The 14,658-nt window shown below is 41.7% G+C and overlaps 1 protein-coding gene and 1 long non-coding RNA gene across 2 annotated transcripts; both read left to right on the plus strand.

Moving 5' to 3' along the window:
• Positions 1-6,255: 6,255 nt before the first annotated feature.
• LOC145554219 (nuclear factor 7, ovary-like) lies at positions 6,256-7,894 on the plus strand. Its single transcript, XM_081613703.1, has 2 exons — positions 6,256-6,402; positions 6,474-7,894. Exon 2 carries the CDS (start codon positions 6,491-6,493, stop codon positions 7,877-7,879), a length of 1,389 nt encoding a protein of 462 aa, XP_081469829.1. The 5' UTR covers positions 6,256-6,402; positions 6,474-6,490; the 3' UTR covers positions 7,880-7,894.
• Positions 7,895-9,120: 1,226 nt separating this feature from the next.
• On the plus strand, positions 9,121-12,749 carry LOC145554365 (uncharacterized). Its single transcript, XR_014090340.1, has 3 exons — positions 9,121-10,402; positions 12,086-12,127; positions 12,218-12,749. It is a non-coding gene; the product is annotated as an uncharacterized LOC145554365 (long non-coding RNA).
• The last annotated feature ends 1,909 nt before the right edge of the window (positions 12,750-14,658 follow it).

Below are 14,658 nucleotides of genomic sequence, written 5' to 3' on the forward strand. Positions count from 1 at the left end.
GCAACCTGAGTCACGTTTCATTTGGATTCAGGAAGTTGCTGAAGGTTACGGTTCAAATTACTGCTAAAAAATGAAAAAAAAAGGTCTGGATACTTATTTATTTTACTGTAATCGGATTTCATTAAAGGTTTACATTTGTGCAGCTTGACTGTATATTCTGGGTGAATTTGAAATTAATTGTAAAGGAATTCAATAAGAAGAATTAGTTGTGTCCCCTATGGAGCTCCGTAGATATATTCTTAAAATAAAAATACAGAAACTTCTTTACATAAATTGTCAATAATTAATCAAAAGTATTACTTAGGTTTTTAATTATTGCTTAACTTTTGATGAACTTCATTATAAGGTGACATTTTAGTTTGAATAACTTAAAAAAAACCTAAACTTTAGCTGAACCAGCACTAAGGTAAAAGTGCCACGTTGTTTTCCTCAGTATATTTCTGTTATGAATTCAACCTGCAGAGGGCAGTAGAGAGCAGTGGTCAGTGTTTTGGAGGTTAAATAAGTGCAGAGTAAAGAATAAAACTTATTTTCACGCATCATCTTGGTTTCTGTTACGCTAACTCTCTGTTAGACATCAGTGTTTCTTTTTGTTAAATCTATCATAGATGATGCGTTTAAATATGTTTTTATCATGTTTCCTAATGACATCATTAAGATTACCAACAGTTAACGATAAGTCTGAACCGGAAGTGATGGGCGCCATCTTGGGAAAATAAAGGACAGGTAAACCAGGACAAACTTAAACCTCCTAAATATTCCAACAGTTTCTTTATCCAGTGAAAACCATAAACTCAGTTCTGATACGTTGGTTGTAGAAAAGATGAATTGCTGTAAATAAATTCAAAAGTGAACATTTCCATTCTGCTTTTTACGTCTACTAGTCATTTTGTGATGAAGTTTTGCTGTAACTCAGTAACTTCACTGAACGATGAGCTTTTAACCAAAATGTACAGTTTGTTAATTTCATCAGTTTCATATCTCTGCCTAAAAACTGATTTGGAAAACTTTCTTTTACCTGATTTTGTTATTTTGTAGTTTTATTTAAAATGAATTATTTTCAGTTTGATTTAATAAACCAAACTTCCTCATAAGTTTAAATGTGGGTAATTTTTAAAGATTAAACGGTTGATGTTTTAATCAACTCCAGTATTGGTTGGTTTTATGATTTATTGGTCAAACTTAATTAGACATTTTACAGTTTTACAGTTAAAAGCAATTAATAAAATTTAATTTCTTCTTCTCTGGTTTTATTTTTAGTAAATGTGAACTTTAAAATACTCCAGCTGAAAACTGGAGTATTTTCTGTTTTCCAGTTTTCAGATTGAAAAAATATCAGGGCATTGATTGAATTTAAATCAAAACATTTCTGATTCTGATCCAGTTGTTCTGAAAACAGGACAAACTTTCCTCAACACCAAACATCATTTTCACCTCCAGAGTCTGAAACTGACAGAAAAACAGCAAACAGAAGGAAACTGAACATGAAATGTGTTCATTTGAATTTCATAGATAGTGGAGACCCTGGAAGAGTTTTATGAGAGGAAAAATATATTTTCACTTTGTTATATTCGTGCTTGATAAAGACAGACAAAATGCCAAGTATTATGTCTAGATGCTTTTATTAAAGCATCTTTCTTCAAGGTCTGCTCACCAACATGCTCACAGGTGTATCAGCATCAACTCATTAAGACTCTCTACTTCTATTGTCAAGTTCCTTACATTTATACATTCTCATGAACTCATGCTCGCCACCTGGTGGACATAAACATAATTCATTCAATCATGACATCCTCCTTTCTTTAAAGTAAGAACGTTACAAAAAGAATCCTATCAAAGAACAACATACATTGCATGAGACAGTTACCACATCAAATACAAACAATAGACATAACTTTTTTTTTTTTTTTTTTTTTTTATAAGTTCAGTCTGTCAGGTTTTTTCACCACTCTGGTAGATCTTCTCAACACAGGTAGATTGTCCCCAAGACTGTCACAGGGTGTTCCTGTTTTAGGTGATTCAGTCGTAGGAATCATCTGTGAATCCTTAGAAACTTCACTCGACTCCCCCACAGGCTCTAATGGAGATAACAAACTGCGCCGATTTCGTCTCAGAACTTGCCCATCTTCAGTTTTCACTTCAAATGAACGTGGTGCTACTTCTTGCAGAATAGTTGCTTTAGTTTTCCATCCCTCATCATCCCAAATCCTAACTGGATCTTTGTATGACAGTGGAGGTAGAATCTTAGTTGATCTGTCATAATATGACTTTTGTTTTACTTTCTGCTTTCTTAACTTGTACTCCAACTTTGATGAGTTCTTTGCATTTTGTTCATTACTAACATAACTTGGCAAAGTTGTACGAATCTTCCGATTCATCAAGAGTTCAGCAGGTGAAAATCCACATTGTAACGGTGAAGATCTGTAGCTCAATAAAGCCAGATACGGGTCAGAGTTACTATGTGCAGCTTTCTTCAGAAGTTGCTTAAGAATATGAACTCCTTTCTCCGCTTGTCCATTCGACTGTGGATAATGTGGACTTGATGTTACATGTTTGAAGTCATACTGTTCTGTAAACTCTTGCCATTCTCTGCCTCTAAAACATGGTCCATTATCACTCACCACAATATGTGGAATGCCATGTCTTGCAAAGATTGATTTAGCATGTGTTATGACACAGTTTGATGACATATTAGCTAATAGAGCCATTTCCAGATAGTTTGAAAAGTAATCAATGATCACTAAGTAGTTTTTTCCTTTAAAATGAAACAAATCCAGTCCTACTTTCAGCCATGGTGATGTTGGAATGTCACTTATCATAGGTTCTTTACTCTGTTTATTTCTAAATGTCTGACATGCATCACATTTACCGATTAGCGTCTCAATGTCCTTATTCAGTCCAGGCCAGAAGACAGATTCTCTAGCTCTTCTTTTACATTTTTCAATGCCTAGGTGACCCTCATGTATTCGTTGCAGAATGTCCTGTCTTAATCCTTGAGGAATCACAATTCTGTTGTTTTCAATAACAGTCCATTCACAACACTTAGATCAGCTTTAACTTTGAAAAACTGTGAACATGAGCCTATTGGCCATCCTTCATCCATATTCTGCATGACCAACTGTAACTCTGTGTCTTTAGCTGTTACCTCAACTATTTCCTTTAACTTGCTGTCTGACACAGGCAACACAGTGGACACCATGTTCACATGACGCTGAATATCCTCTTCTGTTGAACTTACACCATTGTCTGTAGGAGCTCTGGATAGAGCATCAGCAAGAATCAGATGTTTCCCTGGAGTGTAAATCAGTGTAAAATCATACCTTTGCATCTTCATCATAAGCCTCTGAATCCTTGGTGACATCTCATTCAGGTGTTTTTTGATGATTGCAACCAAGGGTCGGTGATCTGTTTCAGCTACAAAAGATGGTAGACCATACACATAGTTATGAAACCGTTCTAGTCCATAAGCCAGCCCCAAGCATTCTTTTTCTATTTGTGCATATTTGCACTCAGCTTTGGTCATGGCTCTGGACGCATAAGCCACTGGCTTCCATTGTTCATCTTCAGCTTGAAGAAGAACTGCTCCAAGTCCATCTTTTGAGGCATCTGTAGACAGTTTAATCTTTTTAGTCGGGTCGTAAAAGGTAAGTACTGGTTCTGTAGTCAAATAGTTTTTAGTTCCCTCCACTCTTGTTCATGAAGTTCTGTCCACTGGAATTGACTATCATTGTTTAAGAGTCTGCGAATGTTTGTCATCTTTGCACTCAGATTGGGAATGAATTTTCCTATAAAATTGATCATACCCATGATGCGCAAAACACCTGTTTTGTCCACAGGCTGTGGCATCTTCAAGATGGCTTTCATTTTGTTGTCATCTGGTTGAACACCTTGGGCAGACAGTTTGTCACCGAGAAACATAATTTCTTTGACAGCAAACTCACATTTTTATTGAGCTTCAGTCCATTTTCCCGTATGCGCTCCATGACGCGTCTCAATCTGTCATTGTGTTCTTGAGCTGTTGATCCCCAGATGATGATGTCATCAATGTAGACTCTCACTCCTTCCAGTCCTTCAATGATCCGCTCCATCGCTCTATGGAATATTTCTGGTGCAGATTTTATTCCAAAAGGAAGTCTTAGAAAACAGTATCTTCCAAAAGGTGTGTTAAATGTACAATACTTGGTACTGCTTTCATCCAACTTCACTTGCCAAAACCCTTGTGCTGCATCTAACTTGGTGAAATAACTTGCTCCCGCAATTTCACTGATTATTTCCTCTCGAATGGGTATTTGATAATATTCTCTCCTGATGTTCTCATTCAGATCTTTTGGATCCATACACACTCTTAATTCTCCATTCTTTTTCTTGGTAACCACAATGGAATTAACCCAATCAGTGGGCTCTTCCACTTTCTGAATGACTCTCAACCTGGTCATTCTCTCCAACTCTTTTTTCAACCCCTCTCGTAATGGTACTGGAATACGACGTGCAGCATGAACTACAGGCTGAGCATTCTCTCTCAGCTGAATCTTGTATGTGTAGGGTACAGCACCTAATCCTTGAAAAACATCCTCATATTCTTGAATCATGGCATCAACAGAGTTATTAGGTTCAGTCACTTTAGTGTTTATGTGATAAACTCTTTTCACTAGTCCAAGTTCTTCACAGGATTTATCACCTAAAAGTGACTCACGATCCTCCTTTACAACTGAGAAGAACACAAGATGTTTGTTCCTTTAACTGTCACATTAAGCTCACATGTGCCAATGCACTCAATTAATTGTCCATTATAGTCTCTTAGGCCCGATTTTACTTCTTTTATGTGAGGTTTTACTTGCATTTCTTTTATATCAGACATGCTTATGAGATTAGCCTTTGCACCTGTGTCCAATCTGAATTTGATTGTAATTCCATTTATCAACAAAGGAATTGTCCATTTATCATCTCTGTCCACATACTGCACTTTTTCTGACTCATTTCACAGTTCACAACACCAATAAAGAATGTGTCACTTAAGTCAGTTTCATCTACTAGTTTACACGATTCCTCTTTTCTTCTTTTCTCTTCATAAAGCATTGCTTGCGAAATGATTCTTTCCACGGCAATTCAAACACTGCTTACCATAAGCAGGACATTGTCTCACTTTATGCCGTGACCCGCAGCGCTTACAGTTGATAATGGCTTCCTCTTGCAGCTGCCTCATGTGAGCATGGCGTTTCTTCTGGCAGGACACCGCTCCCACTGCCACTGTTCCGTCACTGTACAGTGAAGTAGTTCCTGAAGAAAGTTCAGAAAATGTCCTCACTTGCTGTAGAGACAGTTCGCTTGCCCGGCACATCTTTACAGCTGTTTCCAAGGTCAGATCCACTTCTCTCAGCAGTCTCTCTCTGAGCTTCCCATCACGCACTCCAAAGACGATCTGATCTCTGACCATCGAGTCCTTCAGCAGGCCAAAATTGCATGACTGAGCTTTTACTTTCAAGTCTGTCAGAAAGTTATCGAAATGTTCATGCTGGGTCTGCATCCGAGAACGAAACACGTATCTCTCATAGCATTCATTCTTCTTGGGTGAACAGTGAGCGTCAAATTTACTCAGTACAACATCCAACTTTTCTTTGTCTTCCGCTTCATCAAACACAAATGTGTTGTAGACTTCCAAAGCCTGCGCTCCCGCTATGGTCAGCAACATCGCTACCTTTCTTGGCTCCGGCTTTGTCTCCAATCCCATCGCGGCGACATACAGTTGAAAGCGTTGTTTGAAAGCACGCCAGTTCTCATCCACGTTTCCCGTCAGCTTCAAGCTCTCCGGTGGTTTCAGCTCCATAGTCGGCTTCTTAGTTTACTCCTGACACCATGTTATATTTGTGCTTGATAAAGACAGACGAAGTACCAAGTGTTATGTCTAGATGCTTTTATTAAAGCATCTTTCTTCAAGGTCTGCTCACCAACATGCTCACAGGTGTATCAGCATCAACTCATTAAGACTCTCTACTTCTATTGTCAAGTTCCTTACATTTATACATTCTCATGAACTCATGCTCGCCACCTGGTGGACATAAACATAATTCATTCAATCATGACACAGGAACAAAGCAGGAACAAAGTCATGAATCAGGAAAAGCTGTAGTGTTTTAATAAAACTGCAGATTAAGATTAAATCCTCTAGAGGGCGCAACATCTCTGTCTATAGACTGATTCCAACAGGAACAACTGGAAAAACCAGGAAACAGTTCAGAGAGAAAAACTCACTGACTAAACACCCTGAGGATGAACTCTGACTCCTGCCTTCGTCTCCGACTGAAATCAAACTAACTCTGAACAAGGAGAACTGAGAGAGAACTGAGCAACTAGACGCTGAAACACAGACTGCTGCAGGAGGAAATCAAGCAAATCAAAGTGAAAGTAAGTTCAGAAAGTTTCTACAGGAGAGAAACTGACTTCCTGGTTTGACTTTCTGTCTGCTGTGGTTTCAGCTTCACTCTGAGACAAAATGGCTTCCAGATCAGACGATGATCTCTGCTGTCCGGTCTGTCTGGAAATATTTAAGGATCCGGTTCTTCTGTCATGTAGCCACAGCTTCTGTAAGGAATGTCTGCAGAAATACTGGAGAGAGAAACCAGGAAGAGATTGTCCAGTTTGTAAGGCGATATCATTCATCAAAGATCCTCCCTGTAATCTGGCTCTGAAGAATCTGTGTGAGTCTTTCCTACAGCAGAGAAACCAAACAGCTTCAGAGGGTCTCTGCTCTCTGCACTCTGAGAAACTCAAACTCTTCTGTCTGGACCATCAGCAGCCAGTCTGTCATATTTGCAGAGATTCAGATTTACACACCAACCACAGATTCAGACCCATCGATGAAGCTGCTCGGCCCCACAAGAAGAAGCTTCAGGAAACTCTGGAGCCTTTAAAGGAGAAGCTGGAGCTCAGGGAGAAAGTTCAGGAGGAGTTTGATCAGACAGCAGAACACCTGAAGGTCCAGGCCCGACACACAGAGAGGCAGATTAGGGAGCAGTTTAAGCAGCTTCATCAGTTTCTAGCAGAGGAAGAGGAGGCCAGGCTGGCTGCACTGAGGGAGGAAGAGGAGCAGAAGAGAGGGATGATGAAGGAGAAGATGGAGGCTCTGAGCAGAGAGATAGCAGCTCTTTCAGACACAGTCAGAGCCACAGAGGAGGAGCTGAGAGCTGCAGACGTCTCATTCCTGCACAACTACAAGGCTGCAGTGGAAAGAGTCCAGCGCTGCCCCCTGCTGGAGGATCCACAGCTGCCCTCAGGAGCTCTGATAGACCAGGCCAAACATCTGGGCAACCTGGCCTTCAACATCTGGAGCAACATGGAGACCATGGTGACCTACACTCCTCTGGTTCTGGACCCAAACACGGCTGGTAAAGAACTCCATCTGTCTGAAGATCTGACCAGTTTGACTTTTGGAGAGGAACAGCAGCTTCCTGATAATCCAGAGAGGATTGATTATTACTGGGATTCTGTTCTGAGTTCTGAGGGTTTTAACTCTGGGAACTACAGCTGGGATGTCGATGTTGGAGACAGTTCATACTGGAGCCTTGGTGTGATAGAAGAGTCTGTTCAGAGGAAGGGATTCATAAAGTCTGGATTGTTGTTTATATTGTTCTCTTCAGGTGAATACTCAGCATTTTCTCCTCCAGCTCCTTCCACTCGTCTCTCAGTCCAGAAGAATCTCCAGAGGATCAGAGTGAATCTGGACTGGGACAGAGGAAAACTGTCCTTCTCTGATCTGGACACTAACACACACATACACACCTTCACACACACCTTCACTGACAAGATGTTCCCATACTTCTACACTGATAAAACATTAAAGATCGTACCGATGAAGATCTCAGTGATGAAGCAGCAGCTCTGATGATCTCAGCATGAAGAACAAAGTCCAGATAAAAACTTATTGATCAGATTGAAACTGTGAGTTTTAAAGAGGAAACTGGAGATGATCTGATCATCTGGAGATGATCTGATCATCTTCTTAATCTCTGATTAGATTCAGATTAATCTCCAGGCTACTGGAAGCATCAGGGCAGCGTTAATCTTTCTCATCTGACTCTTTAGTCTGAGTTCAGCTCTGATTCTAAAATGACTCAGAGTCAGAGGTCTTGTTTTTTGTTCATCTCTGGGTAATTATTTCTGTTTTTCAGGAATCTTGGTGTATCAAAATATGTAGATTTTATGGAATATAGGATCATTTTTATGAGCAAAAATGGTCCCAGAAAGTAGTTCAGTTTACAAACTAAATATTTAATCTTAAAAGTACATATGTATTGTCCATATTTACTTTTTTAATTAAATATTTAGTTTATAACTCCGACATTTATAAATGTATGAAAAACATTGTTAAAATATGACTTAAAAAAATTATCATAAATAAATAAAAAATATTGCTGTTAATTTTTTATAATGTAATGATTTGTGGGCAGATTCAAGTTGTATTTCTTACATTTACTCTTTTAATCAGTTAATATATTATTCCTGCGTCTTGTGATAAATAACTATGTGCTGAAGGTCAGTGTGAGGTCAGGGATGTCTGAGTCCAGGTGAAGGTTTGTTCCTACAAGGTTATTTGTGTTTCAGCTAGAAAACAGACGTTTCACCTGCAGCTAAACCAAAACTTTCTGGAAGTTTCTGGAAAACATGAGAAACTAAAGGTGATGGTGGTGACAGAACCAGCTAACCCTCCTCATATCTATTCTAACTCATATATTGACAGGTCTGCTGGTTGGTGGCATGGATGAGGGGTAAGGGGTCAACGGAGGAGGAGTGGTGGGTGGACAAGAGGTCATGGAGGAAGGGGTGGATCACCAAGGGACAGCAGGGAGATGCCTGATACGTCTGTGGCCCCAAACCAGCAGTTGTACCCTCAAAGAGGAAGGACCAGATGTTTTGCTACTCCTTATCCTCAGGCAGCACCCAGAGAGCAGTGTGCAGCAGGACAATGGGAAGAGAACTGGTAACAATGACCCCCAACAGAGAGGCCATGATTTCAGGGCCATGGCGGACCCCATGGTTTCCCTGAAGGTCAGTAATGATGACCTGGAGTTACCTATTAAACCCTCAACGTTATGCCTTTACCTGATGATCTGTCCAATCAAACCACCTCTGTAGCAGGCTTCTCTGGGGAAACAGACTCTGTCAGTGACTCGGCCCTTCATCACCCAGACTGTGGAACATCCATTTGTTTGCTCTGTCACAGTGCCAGGTAATTTACTTGGACTAGACCTCATCACGGGCTGCACAGTGGCGCAGTTGGTAGAGCTGTTGCCTTGCAGCAAGAAGGTTCTGGGTTCGACTCTTAAATCTCACATGTACATCTTTAATATCATCAATATCATTTTTGGTTTTGTTGTAGTTTTTTTCATTTCCACTTCTGAGAGTTTTGAATGTTTTCTCCAGTACAGAAGATACTTGTATCATCTGCACGTATAATGTATTTTATGTGGTTTGATACTTTGACTGTGCCATTTATTTACAAATTGAACAGTTTGGGTCCAACACTGATCCCTGTGGAACCCCACATGTTATGTTTAGTAAATCACCCTTCACCCTTGATCTGTTCGTGCCCTCCTCACCTTCCACAAACCTTTTCATGACACCATTAAACTGAAACATTTTAAAGTATATTATAGTAAGTATGGCAGAGTGTAATGTATTTAAAGTATATCAAAGTTTATAAGTGCTTCCATGGGTAGGATGATAAGAAATCTGCTGAGTAAGCAGTATGCGACATACATCGATGCGCACATTAACACAAGATATTCATTCATGGGCAGGACAGATAGAACACCTGTTCACACCTGCAGGAGTCGACCTCCACCTGCCCTGGCCCAACAGAGGACGTACAGATATAAACAACACACAAGGACACAAACCAGACTTCTGACAGTTGTAGTTACTTGAATAGATTTATTTTTGCCTAGAAATCAGAATTTGGAAACATTAGATTCTCAGATTTCTGCAACATATAAACTGTTTATGCGAATGTTAGCATGTTCTACATGTCACTGTTTACATAATTACTGCTGATTTTGTATAAATAGACATGGCTATTTTATTTGAAAGGTTACATAAACAATTATGTACTTATATTCAATTAAAACCCAGTTTACTATGAACCAATTCCCTCCCTTTCTGAACAGCCAAATTCCTCTGGAGCTGCGACTGTCAGGCTGGTTGTTGCCCCAACTTGTTGGGTTTTTGTTGAACAACACCCTCCTCCTTCGCACAGAGTGTGTTTCTGATCAACAGGTTATTTTTCTCAAATTGCAGTTTCATTGAAGCAGAGGTGATCTGAGAACGAGGAAATAAAGAGACCAGAAACATTAAACTGACGATTCAACAGAAACTCAGGCTCTGAAACGGGTTCAAGCTTTCAAAACAGGTATCGCGCACACACACACACACACACACACACACACACACACACACACACACACACACACACACACACACACACACACACACACACACACACACACACACACACACACACACACACATTCATTAAAACGATCCTTTGTAAATTGTAAACAGCACCAGGATTATGAGGGAATTTTATTGCCATAAGTCAGCAGCAAACATTTTCTGTTTGAAAGCAGAATTTCATCTTTGTTCTCAACTTATAATTCTTGCAGTCAAAACTTTTGCTTTCTTTATTCTTTGTGCCCTCTAAAATCTTTGTGCTCACACTCAGATTTTCTCCTCAAGTGCAAAACGTCCGTCTTCATGGATTAACTCTCTGCTTGCAAACCTGTCCCTCTCTGCTTGCTTGGAAATTCTTTTCTGACCTTTCATAGCAAAAAAAGTACTAACATTCCAGCTTCAAAAGCTTCAACTGCACAGCGACTGACACACAAGCAGCGCAATGCCCTCGACGTGCAGCCGACACGCGTCCAGGTTGATGTTAAATGTAAACCAGAGCCTCCTGATACTCAGATTGCGTTTGGTTTAAATGCAAACTCAGCAGAGGAGCGAGAAGGACCTCAGTGCAGCAAACAGAAAGGTGCAGGGACAGACCAGATGTAAGTCCGTCCATCCATCCATCCGTCCGTCCGTCCGTCCGTCCGTCCGTCCGTCCATACGTCCGTCCATCCATCCATTTTCTTCCATTTATCCGGGGTCGGGTTGCAGTGGCAGCAGCTTCAGAAGGGAGGCCCAGACTTCCCTCCCAAGCCACTTCTTCCAGCTCCTCCAGGAATCCCAAGGCGTTCCCAGGCCAGCCGAGAGACATAGTCCCTCCAGCGTGTCCTGGGTCTCCCCTCCTCCCGGTGGGACCTGAACACCTCACCAGGGAGGCATCCAGGAGGCATCCTGACCAGATGCCCGAGCCTCAACTGGCTCCTCTGGATGTGGAGGAGCAGCAGCTCTACTCTACCATTGCTTTTATGGTCCCTCCTGGATGACCGAGCTTCTCACCCTATCTCTAAGGGAGAGCCCAGCCACCCTGCGCAGGAAACCCATTTCGGCCGCTTGTACCCGTGATCTCGTTCTTTTGGTCATGACCCCAAAGCTCATGACCATAGATGAGGGTGGGAACATAGATCGACCGGTAAATCGAGAGCTTTGCTTTTTGGCTCAGCTCTCTCTTCACGCGACAGACTAGATTTAGATTTGGAAGTACATAGAAAGCTGTGTAGGACGGGTCCTTCAAAGGCTGCAAATAAATGACAAGCGGGGTAAAATTTAAGCCATGGGACTGGACTGGGTGACCAGTGGGATAGTTGGAGAGCAGCTGTGTCTGTACGGTGTGCCAGAACAACCATTGCTTTTATGGTCGAGAATCGTCTGCAAGTTCCACATAAAGTTGTGGATGATTCTGATATTGGTGGATGACAGCTGGAAAACTCAAATTGAATAGGCGTTAGCGGTAGGTGTTACGTCAATCCACATTTCCCCATCAGATACAGTTCCCCCTGCGTCTTCTTGCCGCTCCGCCCCACCATTGTGGCAAAATACACGTGTGCTCATTAAAAATCGACTCTTCTGTACTGCTGGCATGGAATGATGTGGTTGTTGGACACTTTTGTGGTTGATGACACTAACCTAATATTTCCCTTTATTCTAGACCTGGACTTCTTGATGAAAACTTCAACCATCATCAGTTTAGGTGATCACACCTAAGAGTCAAAGGGCCCTGGGGTTATTCATTTCACCCTTTCATTAGTCCACCACTGAACATTTCCACTGTCTCTCCTAGACCATCTCACCTGAATCCGATTGTGGTTCTGCTGCCCATTAAATGCACAGATGACTTCCCAGTGAAGAAAGGACCAGCAGATTTGAGGTTACGCAACTCCTTCGAGCCTGGCCAACAGTGTGCAGCGATACTTTAGGTAATACATCTATGGAAGTGCAACTTTTACACTATGGGGCTGAGCAGGTTTTCTGGGGGAAACCCTGATATTGCATTAGCCATTAGGTAATACATTCAGCAAGTACTTTAACTTTTAATATTTGAAGTATTTTTAAAAGTCAGTATTTTCTCACTCTTACTCAAGTAAAAGTGTCAATGTGGAACTTTTACTAGAACACATTTTTGTCTGTTTATTTGTACTTTTACTTTAGTACATTTCTTGAGTACTTTGTCCTCCACTGCTGGGAGCAGACAAGATAAATGGTGAGAAACACAAATATGAATGTTGAATGTAAATATGAGCTTAGGTCTTACTGAAGATGATGAGTCTGCTGAGTGGATCCAGAGTCTCCGTGTGGGGAAAGAAAGATCCATGGAGAACCCTGGAGCAGGGAGGATGTTTCCTCTTTGCTCAGAGTTTCCTTGCAGTCCAGTTCTCTGGACATGGGGAATTAGGAAGTCCTTTCTCTTTGAGCTATATTCTCTCCATGACGTCATAGCTTTCCTTGCTGTGACACGCCTCCCCCTCCACACTGAAGGTGGTGAATGCAGTGCATTCTGGGATTGATATGAATGAGACCAGAGTGAGAGCATCAGCTCTGATGTTTCCTGAGTTTCCTTCATGATGCTGTGTGACTGAACGGTTTCCTGTGGTTTGGTTGGTAGATATGAGTTACTGAGGCAGCAGACAATTGTATGCTGTGTGAATGTTTTGCTCAATCTGATTGGCTGGTTTTAATTTAACCTAACATCAGGTTATATGACCTGAATCAGTGGTGTCTGTTCTTCAGATTTGGCTCCTGAACATTTGCATCTCAAAGCTCCTGGTGGAATAAATTTGCTGTTTCTCCAACCCAGCAGTACCAAAGGATTGTATTGCATAATGTGACCTGATGACATGAAACCAGAGATGTTTGGCTGATACTGAAAGAAGACTGAAGGTCTTCAGTCTTCATGTTGCCTCTGCCAGATAAAGCATGAAACCAGTTCATGAAACCTGGACCTCTAGTTCAGCAGAAACTGGTCGGCTGTCTGGACCTCAGGTTGTTCATCAGTTCATATCATCTGTTTCTGTCTGTGCAGGAGAACCGCAGACTGGTCAACACCACAGAACTGCAGACTGGTCAACACCACAGAACCACAGACTGCTCAACACCACAGAACCACAGACTGCTCAACACCACAGAACCACAGACTGGTCAACACCACAGAACTGCAGACTGGTCAACACCACAGAACCACAGACTGCTCAACACCACAGAACCGCAGACTGGTCAACACCACAGAACTGCAGACTGGTCAACACCACAGAACCACAGACTGCTCAACACCACAGAACCACAGACTGCTCAACACCACAGAACCACAGACTGCTGAACACTAAGAACCACAGACTGCTCAACAGCACAGAACCACAGACTGCTCAACACCACAGAACCACAGACTGCTCAACACCAAGAACCACAGACTGCTCAACACCACAGAACCACAGACTGCTCAACACCACAGAACCACAGACTGCTCAACACCACAGAACCACAGACTGCTCAACACCACAGAACCACAGACTGGTCAACACCACAGAACCACAGACTGCTGAACACTAAGAACCACAGACTGGTCAACACCACAGAACCACAGACTCCTCAACACCACAGAAGCACAGGAAATGTCCTTCAACCCACGAAGAAGATGGAGCAAAGATTGTCCACCTGATCTGTGTGAACTGATGAATGAAATGACAGCAGAAGCATCTTCATTCATTCAGCTGTTTGACCAAAATGAAACTGAGATGAGAGATATTGTAAAAAGGTTCAAAGAGATTTCAGAAGAAGTGAAAAAAATGCAGGTGATGGTAAACATAATCAGACCAGTAGCAGCTGTGGCTGGAGGTGCAGGATTGCTCTTTGGTGTTCTTGCAGCTCCATTCACTGGAGGGTTGAGTTTAGCTGCTGGTCTTGCAGCAGCAGCAGCAGCAGCAGCTCCCCTTGCTGGAACAAATGCAACCAAAATCTATGTAGAGAGACAAAAGGTTCAGGAAGCTGAGGGGCTGGGGAAACGATTCATTGAGATAATCAAACCTCTTACAAAGCTGGAAGAGATAAAGAGCACATGTAAAAAGTTGGAGGAAGAATCATCTGTAGTTCTGGCGAACAATGCTCTGAGAGACGTGGAGCATTTTCTGTTTCTGCTTGCAAAGGTGACAAAGCTCAAGAAGGAGAGTGAAGGTGTGTTGCTTGTAGTGGTTTCAGTGCAGAATATGATGCATAATCTGTTAGCACTCT

The sequence above is a fragment of the Poecilia reticulata genome, chromosome 12 (genome assembly GCF_904066995.2).
Source record: "Poecilia reticulata chromosome 12, P_reticulata-male-v2, whole genome shotgun sequence".
Lineage (NCBI taxonomy): Eukaryota > Metazoa > Chordata > Actinopteri > Cyprinodontiformes > Poeciliidae > Poecilia > Poecilia reticulata.